The sequence below is a fragment of the Clupea harengus genome, chromosome 17 (assembly GCF_900700415.2).
Source record: "Clupea harengus chromosome 17, Ch_v2.0.2, whole genome shotgun sequence".
In the NCBI taxonomy this organism is placed as follows: domain Eukaryota; kingdom Metazoa; phylum Chordata; class Actinopteri; order Clupeiformes; family Clupeidae; genus Clupea; species Clupea harengus.
This window is the reverse complement of record NC_045168.1, coordinates 1,121,745-1,135,950: the sequence shown is the minus strand read 5'-3', so window position 1 is coordinate 1,135,950 and position 14,206 is coordinate 1,121,745. Positions and strand designations below refer to the sequence as shown.

Sequence of the window (14,206 nt, the reverse complement as noted above, 5' to 3'; positions counted from 1 at the left end):
GGGGCCAGAGGCTATCCACCATAAAAACAGCCCTGTAATCTACATTGAGCACAACCTCATCAGCCTCGCCTTCCTCAATGCAGAGCCCGGGCACTTAGACCCCAGCGCGCAGCAAAGTGATGAAATAACAAGGGAGATGGCACAAAGCCGGGCTTCTCCAAATAGGCTTGCAGTCCCACAGTGTTTTGGTTTACTTTGGTGCTAACAGGCACTGGAGTGGAAGACATATGGAATAAGCCCTTGGGAATATGAGTGCTTTGAAAAGCCAGCAGATGAAAGTGCTGCTTATGATAACATTTCTAATCCGCCTGCACTTCAAAGGACTTAACAGTAACCAGGCCCTTTATCATTGATCACCAGTGATGGCTGGGATTCACAGGGGGTTAATGATTTCTCATGTGTTATGCGGCCAGGCTCAAACTCCTGTTGGCTTCACTGACATCCACTCCTAGGTGAGATATCTCTGAGGGCAGATGTGGCGACCTATGCATTGCAAATTATAGTGTACTTGTTAATGGCCTGAGTTTCAATTAAAGGATACAGGTTTGGCAATTCCTTAGTGTCAAGATACAGAGGCATACCTTGAGTGCTAGTCGCTGCTAAACGTATTTTCCTATAATTGATTAAGTAAGTGAATTAATGATGACACACAGACCACTAACCACACAGATCATTTCAGCATCATCAATGCATTCTGAACGTCTGCGCTTTTCAGAAAATGGTCGAGGCTTTACCATTCTTTACCTTGACAAAGTGCAGACCACGGTTTTAAGTCAAACGTTCAAACTAATTTCACGGCGAAGTGACGACGTGCGTGTCTCGTGTTATCCCAAAATGTAAAGTGACCATATAATCTGCACAACAAAAGTTTAATAATGATCACATCATCACCATCGGATTGCAATTCTTTCAGATGCCCCCGCGGTGCGACCCTAGCATGTTGGCACGCCTGTCCGTTGCAAGGAGAGGTGTCAGCTATTGTAATTCAACAACGGCCTGGAATTTATCATGCAGTCCACTTGAGCAAACTCGCAGGAATACTCATTAGACCGGGCTTACAAACTTGGAAACCACTGAAATTTGTGCCTGTTTTGTAGCTCGCTAGGTTTTGTAAATAGGTTAAACTGTAGGCTAAATGAACTATAATAGTAGTACACACGAGAATCCAATTGAATACTAAGGTGAATAATAAACATACAATATGTGCAAAGCCAATTAAATCCAAGCCACAAAAATTACCGCGAATCTATTATTTTATCAGAATGTTCTTTCAAACCCGATAACTCCCTTTCATCACACATGCATTACAATATTCAATTCAAAAGGCAATACACATTATAAACAGATATATTTAAACGGCTCAGGGGCCTCGTGTTGAATGTACTCTGAAAGAAAGTGCAGAGTCAAAAGGAAAGGCATTACTTCCAGCTCACCTCTTTGCTGGCACTCCACAGAGGATGTCCAGAGCAGCACAATTGCAAGGAAGAACTTCATGTCCGCTATTGCATGAGGACTCAAGTTTTTTGGAACAATTTCCCTAATTGAGGATGCTCTATAACTAATAATATGATTTACTGAAGATGGCTAATCTAAAAGTTTCCCATTCGTTATTTTTGTTTTCTCGACTCCGTGATGGCATCCACTCATGTCCCCCTTGTCCTTTCCCTTTCCACCTCTTTCATTCGGCACCAACTTTTGTCTCAACTTTTCATTCTGTCCCGCTACAAAGTCGCTAGCTGGGATGTACCATTGCACCAGAATAAGGGGTGGGCCCAATGTGCGGGAATTTTTTTAACGAAGGTCTTTTACGCTGTGTAACATTTGTTTAAAGTTAAGTAAATAAATATTGTGGAAAACAATACAAAAAAATGTATCGCATTTTGTGGATAAAAGGAAGAGGAAAAGAATACAAGATCAATTAACCTATGCTTTACACAGACTTTCATAAAGGACAAATTCTAACCAGGTAACTAGTGAGAAATCCGTGGAAATTTAAATCGTTCTTCATATATATGGACGTGTACATTTTTAATGCATTAGGACATAGGAGCTCATGTTTTGTAATTATCTGGATTAAGGCACAAATATGGTGCACATTATTGTTTTTGTTGGAAAACAACCAAAAAAAACAAACTGCTATACTCGGCAATATCGTGGGATAGGGTATTAAATACATACAGTAGGCCTGCATGCATGCAAACATGTTCTCCTTCTCTCCACATAGACACCACACGATCACACACACACAGGTACACACAAGTTGCAATCTTGAGACAATGATTGGAGTGATTTACTTTTTGGGAAGCATTTATCGCATCCTACATACTGCAGGCTATCATTAAACTTTTCTCTTGTCCTGGATGGTACCTCACGATATCTGTGAGATAGACGAGGTCAGGATGTTTTGACTGAAACAGATCATAGTATTACACAAAGAATGTTGAAAGCAAACGAGAAGAATGCCCTTATGTGGAATGACATTTTACAGACGTCTGGGCACATCTATAATAGCAAGTCTTTGGCAATTATCAGAGCTATTTGTTTTGGATCATGAGTCCGACCCACCAACTAGTATTACTGGATAACGGAGCAAAGAGTTGGTTCCTCAAGGTCAAGATAGGTATAAGGGTAAGATTCAACGTTTTCTCATCTAGCCATTCGATGAAAGTCCTAACATCTGTTGTCATTCTGTACTTTGTGGAAATATTGTTCATGTGCGACCTCTAGTGGCCAAAGAAGTATAGCACCAGTACTCTTTAGTAATGGAAATCTTCACGCAACATTCCAGTTCTGCGTGCAGCCGAGGTCACGAATGCAGTCAGTGAGGTCTGTCACAGAGCCAGTTATAGCAACATTTTCTTGACCCAATCATGAACTGTAAATCACACAGCAAAAAACACAGAACTCACAGGCCTATTGGTTTATATGTTTTTAAAGATAATTTGAATAATACAGAACTCTTGAACAAGGGCCAAAGGATAAAGCGTTATAACTAAATAAATAACCCAACAAAGACTCAAAGCAGGATCGCCGAGTGTGTGACTGCAATCTGTATAAAGTATGAGACGGGGACACGCTCTTACGGCCAAATAAGCGCGCGGGCTATAAATTACCCACTTTGTCTTCGGTTTCCACATGAACCGCTGATGTCTCCGTCATGGAGTTTGTGTGGATGCAGTCTCCCCTGTGCGTGTACCACGAATGGCTGCAGTCAGCTCTTAAGAGATTAGTAATTGAGAAGGAGAGACTATTAGTCCTGTGACCTCGCCGGCGACTGCTGTATTCTCAAGGAGCAACTAGCGGACATAACAGTTGATGTTTCTATGCTACAGTGGCGAGACTCCGGACTGTTATCATCGCTCTCCACGGCAAAGCATAGGTCTGTGGGCCAGAGATAGGGAGTGTGACGGTTTGTCCTTGAAACCTCATAATCTCAGTGTGGTGTGGTACCACTGAATGTTGTCATGAGATGCTACATTGTATTAGTTGTGATGGATTATAGGGCCCTTGCACCAAATACTTTCTCTAGCGATTCATTTGAGAGTTTCATTTAGCTCTTTCTCCACCGCGGGCAATGTGACCTACAGTGCAGCCCAACTGAGTGACAGGAGCTGGGTTTCTGTGGAAGATGTGTTTGTATTGTATGGGTGATATTAACCTCCACTGCAGCTGATGATGAACTGGACGTTGGATATGTGGTGAACTGAATCAGGGCCACATATTTGTATTGTTAGTTCTTATCTGAGAAGGCTCTCTTGCACGGTCATTCAACATTTATAGACTCACCAATTTTATTATGACACCACAAAATAATTAATAGTTCTGGTTCCCCTTCTGTGTTGAATGTATAATGCAATAACTAGGAGTGGATATCTTTGTGGTTGTCTTACGTAGTGTGGTCTAAGGCCTGTTGGAAAGGAACTGGATGGCATACCTTAGTTTCTTTGTAAGATAAGAAAAGTTCTCCTTAAAAAAGCTCCTGAGAATATCTCAATCTCAGTTTAGTTCCCAGTCTGGCTTCAAAACATACCCCATCCCACTAGTACGCAACCCTCCTTCTGACGGATAGGATCCATGGCGGTTAACAACAGAGGCGGAGCCTGAGGCGATGTCCATTAGCTAGAGGAAGCAGCTGAGGCCCAATTACAGCGCCTTGTCTTTGGCAAGCAACCCCACTCATCCACTTTCTCTCTCTCTCTCTTACACATTCTCTTTCTCTTACTCTCTCTCTCTCTCTCTCTCTCTCTCTCTTACACATTCTCTTTCTCTCTCTCTCTTCTTTCTGCCTGGCACCAGCCACTCTGCCTATTTCGGTGCCGCAGGCTAGCGCGTTTGCCTTCTGAGCCAGCTGCTCCAGTACCGTTGACAGCGCCGGGTGTGAGAGGAAGTTTGGCACACTTGGTGGGCGCTGAAGGGCCCAGGTGCCTGCGAGTGGGGCAATCATCCGTTAAAAGAACGCCAGAAGACCACTCCACTCGTGGTGGCGTTTTTTCTCGGAAGCACAGCAAGTTGTGCTGTGTTATTCTACCATATCTTGAGGTGCTGTGGATGTTTAATCAGAGCACCACTAAGAGAAAGGCAGGGTTAACTTTTAGATGGCTTCATCTCAATTCTGTAGACCAAACTGGGAAAATCACTTCACTAATGGGCTATGCACCTGCTCACACAAAGACATATAGAGAGGGATAGACAGAAAGAGACCTCAAAAGTACAATCACTTAGCTTTAGAAAGGGTTAAATGCCCCCAGAAAACATAGTAACGCCCCTGATGATATGGGTATGAGTTATGCATGAGTATTTGTTAGCCTACAAAATTCCAGGTCTGGTGGTTTATGTGAACAGGGTGACCTGGAATGGAGTCAAAATCCAGGTCGGAATTATTGTTTCAGTCCACCCCGGTACTCTCACAAAGGTAAGCGCTAATTGAAGTTGACAGGAAAACAAACGTACAGATACAACACATACACACAGAGGGACAGAGAGAGAGAGAGAGAGAGAGAGAGAGAGAAAGAGAGAGAGAAAGGGGAAGAAGAGAGGCTGGGTTAGAAGGCACACTGAGTATAAATGGGTAAATTAGGGCCCCGTAGACTGAGCAGAGTTTGGTTTGTTGGCATGCTCTCTGTTTGTATTTGATTTCCCTCAGGTGGGATGAAGTTGGGCTGCGCAGGAGCACTTCATCATGCCAGCCGGCTATTGTCAGAGGCCCAATTGGGTTTTATCCTCCGATGCTGTTTCAGCAGCTCAAACCTGATTTGGGTACTCTATAACTGCATTAAGCACGGTCCCAGTCCCATCCCCATCCCCGTCCCCTACACACTCCTCCGCCAACCCCCCAGCACCCCCAGCTCCCTCCTCTCTTCAGGAGACATTACAAATGGCATCTTTATGTTGTGTAATAGCCTGTGCACCGATATCCCCCCTCCGATTTATCATCCTGCTCTGTCTCACCTCCAGATAATGTTTTTTTTCTGTTTACTCAAAGCGTTCCATTTCCCCCCAGTAGTAGTTCAGCTCAATAAAGATGCTGAAGTTCAGATATCCAATTGAGTGCACAGATAACTAAACTAGAGGGTTTATGGTAGACTAAATCCCCAGTAATGTCAGGGTATTTGGCAGGGTATTTTTCCTGTCCCTTGAAACTGGGTCATTTAAAAGAAAGATTTCAGTATTTCATTGATTTTTATTGAACTATAAATTAAAGAGGTACTGCACCCTAAAATGTGTTTTTTTGTGTGTGCTGTAAACTAAGTGATATGACTGAACTGTGCTGAAACACATCAATGCTGGTGTTAATATTGACAAAATTGCCATTTTTATAAAATTCGTCATTTCAGGTTTAAGATCATCCCGAACCTTGCCAGGCCGACACTGACGTGGACTTATCCATGCCATGAAATGTGCTGGCCACCCTTCCCAGCCCCCACCCTTGAGTCTGAGTCTCATTTTCATCTGCTGATCGAGACTCATCATGCAGGGAGTTTAACACCCCCTTCTCCTCAGCCCCGCACCCCCCGCAGCCCTTGCCCTCTCCTTGGCATTTTTCAAAATTAAGCAGTTAGGCTCAGAGCTGGGGGTGAGGTTACACTTTAATTTTGTCCTGTTGAAAACGTGGAATGACAGGGACAAGGAATGATGATAAATAGAATTTAGACATTTTATACTGGCACCGCAAATAGTTGTTGAGATTAGATTAGAGGAACACAGCTAATGTTGGAAACATAATGTACAAAGGACTCATCTGACATGTAACCAGGTAGTTTTAGAATTGAGCTGTAAGGAGGTGAGGCCAAACCCTTGCTAAGAAGAACACTTCCATCTGTGTGCATATTAAGCATGACAGCACAGGGGGAGGGTGCTAATTATCTCCATGAAGATACAAAATTAGAAGGATTGAGTTGTGGACATTCACGCATTTTCATCTTATCCCTGAGTTGAATTCCCATTTGTTGCTATCTTGGATGTTTTCTCCTCATACACCCGCCTGATCAACATGGAATGAGGGCACCTCCCACCCTAAATGTCCTTATTTCTTCCAAAAGCAAAATATGCATGTGGTTGTTGCATTTACCATGGGTTTTAAATGAAGTGACTCTCAGTCAGCTTGCCCCCTGTGCACTAGTCCACTGTGCTGGCTCTACCTTGAACTAGGGCTAGGATTAATGGCTTGGTATGCATCAGCTTTACGTGTAAAAATGAATACAAAAGGACTTTCAGCATGTTTTGTTTTGCACAGCACGGTGCACTTAAAACAAGCTAATGGAGAACGTGTAGGTATACTGATACTCACATAGCTGGCGTCATTTATCAGTCAGGGCTTTGTTTCCAGCGGGCTTTGGGCAGGTGTAGCTGCTGCGTTGTACTGTTATAATTCAGGGAAGACTACGGTCGGCACGACACCTGCCCTGGCTTCACTTGGCCTCTGCCCAAACCACATCCACAGGGGGCCCGCACCTCTAGTCCGCCAACAAATTATGTGAGTAATGTTGTTATGCCCCACTGTGCTGTAATGGGCCTGATAATGGCCACTTTACACAGATTTTGTTGGGAGGCGTCCAAATTGGATATCAACACACCGGAGAGATAGAGGATGGTGAGACACGGAGCACTGCCATTGGTTGGCTCGTGGCTGAAATTAGTTTGCTCCCGACTTATGTGTTTGTTTTTTTTTTTTTTTTTTTTAAAGTGTGCAATCAGTCATTATAAAATCAGTTTAACACATGGTGAGGAATGCGGTGTGACATGATTACGCTGAAATTTCACCGGGTCTAATCACGTGAGGCACAGGTTGGCTTTGTTTGTGTCGCAGGTGCAGAGAAGCGTTCCAGGTTTATTTTTACTTCCGGTCGCTCTGCCAAGTCGGGTAGGCTGGATGACGAGTGTTTTCGCGAGCTAACTATCTTGAGGGTCAAGTGACTCACATTGCCACTCGAATCCCATTACATGTCCCATTCAGGGTCAATGGCCCTTTTAAACAACCTGTAAGCGAGCATAAATGGGACATGCACTCCTCTTTTCCTTAATGGTGCGCCCACAGCATTGGATGCACGCACATTGTTCTAATAGCCCGCTATTATGTATAGGACACAACGGACATTAGCGATGATGCACTTGCTGGAAATGCACCATGCATTTGATCAGGGCAACACAGAAATGAGCGCTGTGAACTTCACTGGCAATATGGATTGTGAACATGGACTAGACCTATAAACGGCAGGTTCTTAAAGCGAGAGAGCTCATGCCGTTGACACTGGCCCAGTTCAGGGGTCCTGCCCTGGGGACACGGAGATTGCTTATAGGACCTGAGCAGACAGTGATGGATATGGTTCTCATGCCAGAGGGTCCTGGAACATACCACAGGAGGCCTGTAGAGTATTAGCACGTCTGGCTCTGCGTCTCGAGCATTGTTTGGCCTCCATGTCATATTGATCTGCTTTTAAATATGCCCTGTGAAGTGAGGCCTACATGCGACATTCTGCAGGAACATCCATGAAGAACAAAAAATCATCGATCACCTCTTTTCATGGGAATTTGTGGAATGTTAATGTGAACTGTATTTGTGTGTTGCAAGTCCCCTCGTGTCCTCTCGTGAAGCACATTTACGTAGATATGCCTAATGTAAACACAGAACAATGCTGTGTCTGAATACGCAGTGAGATGATCAATTTACAATTATGGATGACAAACAGCATTTTTTTTTTGTTTTTCTTTTCTGTAGAGACGCTTTGCAAACAAGCGAGCAAAATTGCCGCTCAGATCGTGTGAGTACACTGCCACACTGAATGTTCCCTTGGTAACTTAATCTGTTTAATTCCCTGTTCAAAGATGAGGAAACATAAATTGTCAGCTGAATGTAAAAACTGTTTAAACTGGAATGGGTATATGTATGCACACTGAAATAGCATTACCTTTCAAAAATAAAACATAAAGATAGACTGTTCACATTGGAGGGGAATTCAACATTTCAGTTTCAACATTTGGTGCTTAGCTGCTCCAACCTGTAGTTGCTATGAAATTAAAGGCCAGAGATTCATATTTCTCAGCAAGCAGTAATGGGAATACCCTCTAGAGGACTGTTTCTTTTATTAACAGCTACCCCACACCTCCTTAATCTACTTCGTAATACAGTGTGAAGTAATGAAAACGGCTGGGGCAGAGGGCTCAGTACATATTAAAAACAAATACACACATCAGTAGTTTTTCTTATGATGCAAAATCTACCTCAGGTTATTTTGGCAGTTTGATATTTATCAATCTGCTGGTGTCACCAATGGTGCAAGACATGTTTACAAAAAAATGTCCAGGCGGTTGTCAGCAACTGAAATAGCACTGGCAGGAAATTAAATAATGACCACAAATTGCTTAAGCAAGGGGGTTCTCAATGTCCAGGAAGGCAGTGCCTTTAAATAGAACAGATATGTGGGCAGATCATTAATGGCGGAGCTCAATTGTGAGTTCCTACTGTGCGCTGACCAATTCTTTGAATAACTGAAATGGCTACACATATAATGCAACCTATGCCAGGATTTTATGCAAGTTTCAAGTAACGGGCTGGATTTATCTAAGGTATGTCCAGCTGAAGGACATCAATAGGGGGGCAAAGGTGTCCAAAGGCTGGATCATAAAACCGATTGAAATAAAAAAAATGGCTGTTGCGTGCCCTTAACACAATCAAGGTTAGTTAACACCAGGCGAAGAGACCAAAGTGACAGGGCCAGCTGAAGAAGAGAAAGGGGTGGGAGTGTAACTTAGTAAGAGGTGTTTCAGGCCCTCCTCCTCCAGCCTGTCAGCACAGCCCCCTCAAAGCCCAGTCTCGGACAGACCAAAACACACACGCACAAGCGCGCAAACACACAGGCATACGCATACACTCTGGAGTTACTTCCCATCGAATATGTACAGTATTTTTGACCCGCGTGCATGAGCACCGAGACATAACAAACCAAGTGGGCTCCGATTCAGCTGGCTGGATGTCTGATAGGTTAGGTTTCTTTTCTAGTATTCTAGTGTTGAAGTGATTGTTTTCTCTGTCATTCTGGAATACGTCTGGATCCTTTTTCACATTCAAGAATCTTTCAGGATTCCGGAGCCAGACGCACAGGCTTCGCACACCTGGCATGCTCCTGGATTTCACTCTGTTAGGTCTGCGTGTTGAAAGGTGTGGGCTAAACAAAGACTAAAACCGAAGGGGTGGAGGCAGGCAGGATGGGGGGAAAGCATTCAAAGAAATCTTCTGAGGAGGATATGAAGAGACAAGCGAGGAAGAATGAGGAGAGCATCTCGTCCGCCGAGCGGATCCGCCAACACACCACCAAGCAGTTCGGCCAGATCGTCCTCAGCCTGGCCCGCCGCGGCATGACCGAGCCTCCCGGGGAACTCTGGGAGCTGGTGGAGCTGGAGAAGCTCAACCTGTCGCTCAACCGCATCCGCGCCATGCCCTCCACCATCGCCGTGCTGCAGAACCTGGTGGTGCTGAACCTGTGGGGCAACCAGCTGGCCAGCCTGCCGCCAGAGATCGGGCAGCTCCGCAAGCTCCGCGTGCTCTTCGCCTACCGCAACCACCTGACCGAGGTGCCCGAGGAGCTGGGGAAGTGCACCAAGCTGGAGGTGCTCAGCCTGGCCAACAACCAGATCACCAGCCTCCCGGCGAGCCTGTCCACACTCACCAGCCTGCGTAAGCTCAACCTCAGCCACAACCGCATCATTCACGTCCCCGGCTGCGTCTACGCCATGAAGAGCCTGGTGTTCCTGCACATGGCCTGCAACCAGCTGGAGAACATCGCGGACCAGATCCAGGCGCTGACCGACCTCAAGATCCTCATCGTGGAGGGCAACTGCATCCACACCCTTCCCAGGGTGCTCTGCTTCCTCACGCGGCTCGAGCTGCTCAACTTGGACTTCAACGACATCAAGGACGTGCCCTCGGAGATGCACCAGCTGAGCCGGCTGGAGAGGCTGGCCTGCCACCCGCTGGACAAGGGCCTGCACATCCTGCACAACCCCCTCCAGAAGCACGTCAAGGACCTTCTGGAGGGGGGGCTGGAGGGGGGGCTCACCGCCCTCTACAACTACCTCAAGTCTTCCTAAGAGACCCGTGAAGGGGGGGGGGGGGGTTAATGCCCTGCCCTGCCTTCACTCTCATGGATGACTTCCTTAACTATTTGGATAAGGGAATTTGAGAGGCAGGACTGTTTGCTGTTATTTTCCACTCATCTGTCATAGGACTGAATGTAGTATGCAGAAAACTGTATTGGAAAAAAAGCAGCTTTTGCTAAATGTGTTTTAACCGATTGAGCCAGTAGAGAATATCTACCCATTTATAAGCTAATCTAATATTTTTTTTTAGAAATTGTGCAAATTAACATACTGATGAAATCTTTCTGTGATACTATTATATATAACTGTAAAGAGTGGTAGCAAACTATGAAAAGTATGCAAACTTGATTTTTTTAATAATGTAATTATTAAGAGACAAAGAAACAAATGAAACTTCTTGCTAACACAAAGTGAATGGCAAACACAAAGGTGCTGCTTTTTCATAAAAGACTATGAGATAGGGACGCTCAAAGCACAGTGGAAAAAAAAAAGAACAAGAGAAAGAGAACAGCGAGTCTTCGAGAGGAGAGGCTATTAAGTCGGAGAAAATAGCCCCACTGTATTACAGAAAGGTTGCTGATGTTACGATCTTTCCAGGCTGTACCAGTGAAGAGGAGGGCTATGTTTAAGACTCCCGAGTGCACGTTAAACAAAAGGTCTGTGGGTATAACAGTTGTCTTGAACAAGCATCGAATTTCTTCCTGCATGCACTCACTCCAATGTGTGTGTGTGTGTGTGTGTGTGTGTGTGTGTGTGTGTGTGTGTGTGTGTATGTGTGGTATGTGTGTGTGTGTGTGTGTGTGTGTGTGTGTGTGTGTGTGTGTGGGGGGGGGTGGTTGTATGGTGTGTGCTCATTTTGAACATGCTGACTCAGGCTGGTTGACCCCTGGCGTTCTCCGGCCGTTTTTAGAAACCCCCAGGAGAAGTACAAGAGCAATTATGAGCTACATCCCATCTAACGCGCCGCAGCGAGTGAGCGACAGGGAAAGCCATAGCGGGAAAGGCTCCTTTCCAAACAAAAAGGTCAGCGTGGCTTCCTGTGCTTATAGCCGTTGTCTACCATGCTGGGAAAACAGAAATAAATAATAAAAAGAAAAAGAATCGACTGCCATAGAGGTCCGGCAGAAATGCTTTGAAAAAGCAAGTCTTAAGCAGAGCAATCATATTTATGTCACACCTGTCAGCTGAATAGGATTGAACTGACAATAATATTCAACCACAATGAGATGAGTGACATCCCCCCCCCCCCCCCCCCCCCCCTTATAATGGAACCTACAGCAGACCACAATTGCTTGTTTTTTTCCACAGCTGTTGGTAAGCAATCAAAGGCCTCTGTGATTGACTTCCTCAGTGAGTTGCCAGCGTGTGTTCTGTCAGCAGTTAAACCCGCAGATTAAAACACCTCACCCATTTACGAGCACTTCCATCTTGTTTGGCGGTTGCTGATTCAGAAGGACTGCTTGAAAAACTCAAGATTTGACCCCTCACCTCCTGCAATGGACTCAATCTAAACTCGCTCCAGGGGGGACTCTGCGCGCTTCTATCAGTTCACACCACCGCGGTTCCCCCCTGGCTATAAAGGTCACTCATTGCGTTTCAGTTCAGTATTGTCGGCTGTCGCGGTACTGTGCTTCGCATAAACAAAAAAAAAATGTTTTACGAAAATCTCACCTGATTCCTGTCATTGTTGTCCTGTGGTTACTGTGACCGGCCAGTGAGATTGAATCAGTCCTTGTCTTAACCAATGCCTCCTTCATGCTCCCTTAAGAGATTCAGAATGGAAACTGTTCTGCTATTAAGATGACTGTGGTACTGCTTTGAACACAAACACATTTTATAGAATGTGATGATGAGATTCAACAATCAGGACGGTAAATGTTGACATTGTATTGGAGCTGGTCACATACTGTTCATTTTCCTCTAAATTTTCTCTTCTAGTGTTTGAAGAAGAGAGAAACCATTCTCTTTTTCTATTAACATTTCTGTTCTATCATTTATATTAATTCACTGTCTTATTAAGTCTACACTGGAATCATCCACTGTATCAACATGGAGAGTCGACTTATTGCTGGCTATTCATCCTCATATTCATGTTTTTTAATTCAGAAAAGGAGAACGCAGCTGAGTCTGATGTGATTTGTCCGCTTGTTGGTTTGTTCACTAAATTTCACACGGCACGGTGGAACCGCCTCATGCTGTGGCAATACCTCATTGGGTTTTTGCACCAAACAATCCATCAACTCGTTTGCTGGTCTTGAACAGGTAATGGTCCAGTTTGGGCAGGGGTTTCATTTTGTAGTGCTATCAGCGTGTTGAAAATATCCCAGGTCCTTAACTTTTGGCATTAGCACCAGAACCAATTCTTGGGGAAAACTGTGACATTGTAGTGCTAAGTGCTAAAAGATATTAAAGGATCACACTTTTTGGCTCTCAATGATTGCTAAGTTAGCTTTTTCTTCGACATAAACTTCAAATTTAAAGAAAGTAATGACTGTCCTTCAGCTGCTTTCTAATGGCATTGCAATACTATAAGTCTGTGAATAGTATATATCAGGAGAACAGTGACCTCTACTGGCAAAGGTCATTACAGGGGCACTCCTGTATTTTCCTATGTAGACCTGTTATGATAGATCGGTGTCTGTTTACCTCAATAACTGTAAAGAAACTGTAGAATATTACTGTTTCTACAGTCATTAGTTTTCTTTTCTCTTCTTCTGGTTTGGTCCGGAAGAACTAATGACTTTAGATGCAGTCATTTTCTACAGTTTCCTTACAGTTATTGAGGTAAACAGAGACAGGTCTATCTCTGTAGGGACCCTTTCCTTGTTGTCAGACACTTATAATAACATTATGAGCATGTCGGTGGCAAAAACAAGCGGTTAACTTGGACATGGATGCATGCCCAATAGGATTACATTGTATAGCCGTTTTGTTTTGCAGTTGCCAGTTAAAGTGTTCTAACTCAATACCTCATTTGCCTCTTAAAGCGGAAGATGGACCACTCTTGCATGTGGTGCCCAGCCAGAGAAGCCCTAATGATGATGGCATTCACCAACACATGCCCTCGTGTGCCAAAAGGGAGGAGAGAGGGCAGGGGTGCTAAGTGGCTAATGATGACAATACTCTGCCAGAGTCGACATGAGAGCAGCCCCTGTGGCCATAACACTGAGTGAGCTCTGAGCTCTGAGCTCTCCTCACCAGGCTCTGGCACTGAGTAGACCCAAACGGATAGAAGCACAGGGCCCAGGGCAAGGAAAATGACATTGTGCTTATGTAGAGCACACGGTCTTGGAAACGCAAACACAACAACCTACCCACACACACACACACACATCCATCCATGCACACTAGAACACAAACACACACACACACACACACACACACTTATCCATGTACGCTCATTAAAGCACACACACACACACACACACACACACACACACACACACACACACACACACACACACACACACACACACACACACACACACACACACACACACACACACACACACACACAGACTTGTGCTTGTTTGCACAATGCAGGTTACATTGGTGCCATAGACCTGGAATGGGAGTGAGGTTTAGGGGGTGAGTTTAACGGTATCCAGCAGGT

At 44.7% G+C, this 14,206-nt stretch overlaps 2 protein-coding genes across 3 annotated transcripts in view; one reads left to right on the top strand and one right to left on the bottom strand.

The window, feature by feature from the left end:
- lama1 (laminin, alpha 1) overlaps positions 1–7,409 on the bottom strand; it is a 63,333-nt gene extending 55,924 nt beyond the window's left edge. Inside the window, exon 1 of one of the 2 annotated variants that reach the window (XM_031584386.2) lies at positions 6,788–7,409. Coding sequence is in view for 1 of the 2 variants with exons in the window: in XM_031584385.2 (XP_031440245.1) it covers positions 1,434–1,494 (61 nt within the window). In the remaining variant the exon portion in view is untranslated. Of the gene's footprint in view, positions 1–1,433; positions 1,725–6,787 lie in introns of those variants that run through there. The other variant, XM_031584385.2, reaches the window with a different exon arrangement.
- Positions 7,410–8,960: 1,551 nt separating this feature from the next.
- lrrc30a (leucine rich repeat containing 30a) lies at positions 8,961–11,336 on the top strand. The gene has a single exon (XM_012816161.3). The coding sequence runs from the start codon at positions 9,703–9,705 to the stop codon at positions 10,582–10,584; it is 882 nt and encodes a 293-aa protein (XP_012671615.2). The 5' UTR covers positions 8,961–9,702; the 3' UTR covers positions 10,585–11,336.
- Positions 11,337–14,206: the final 2,870 nt, after the last annotated feature.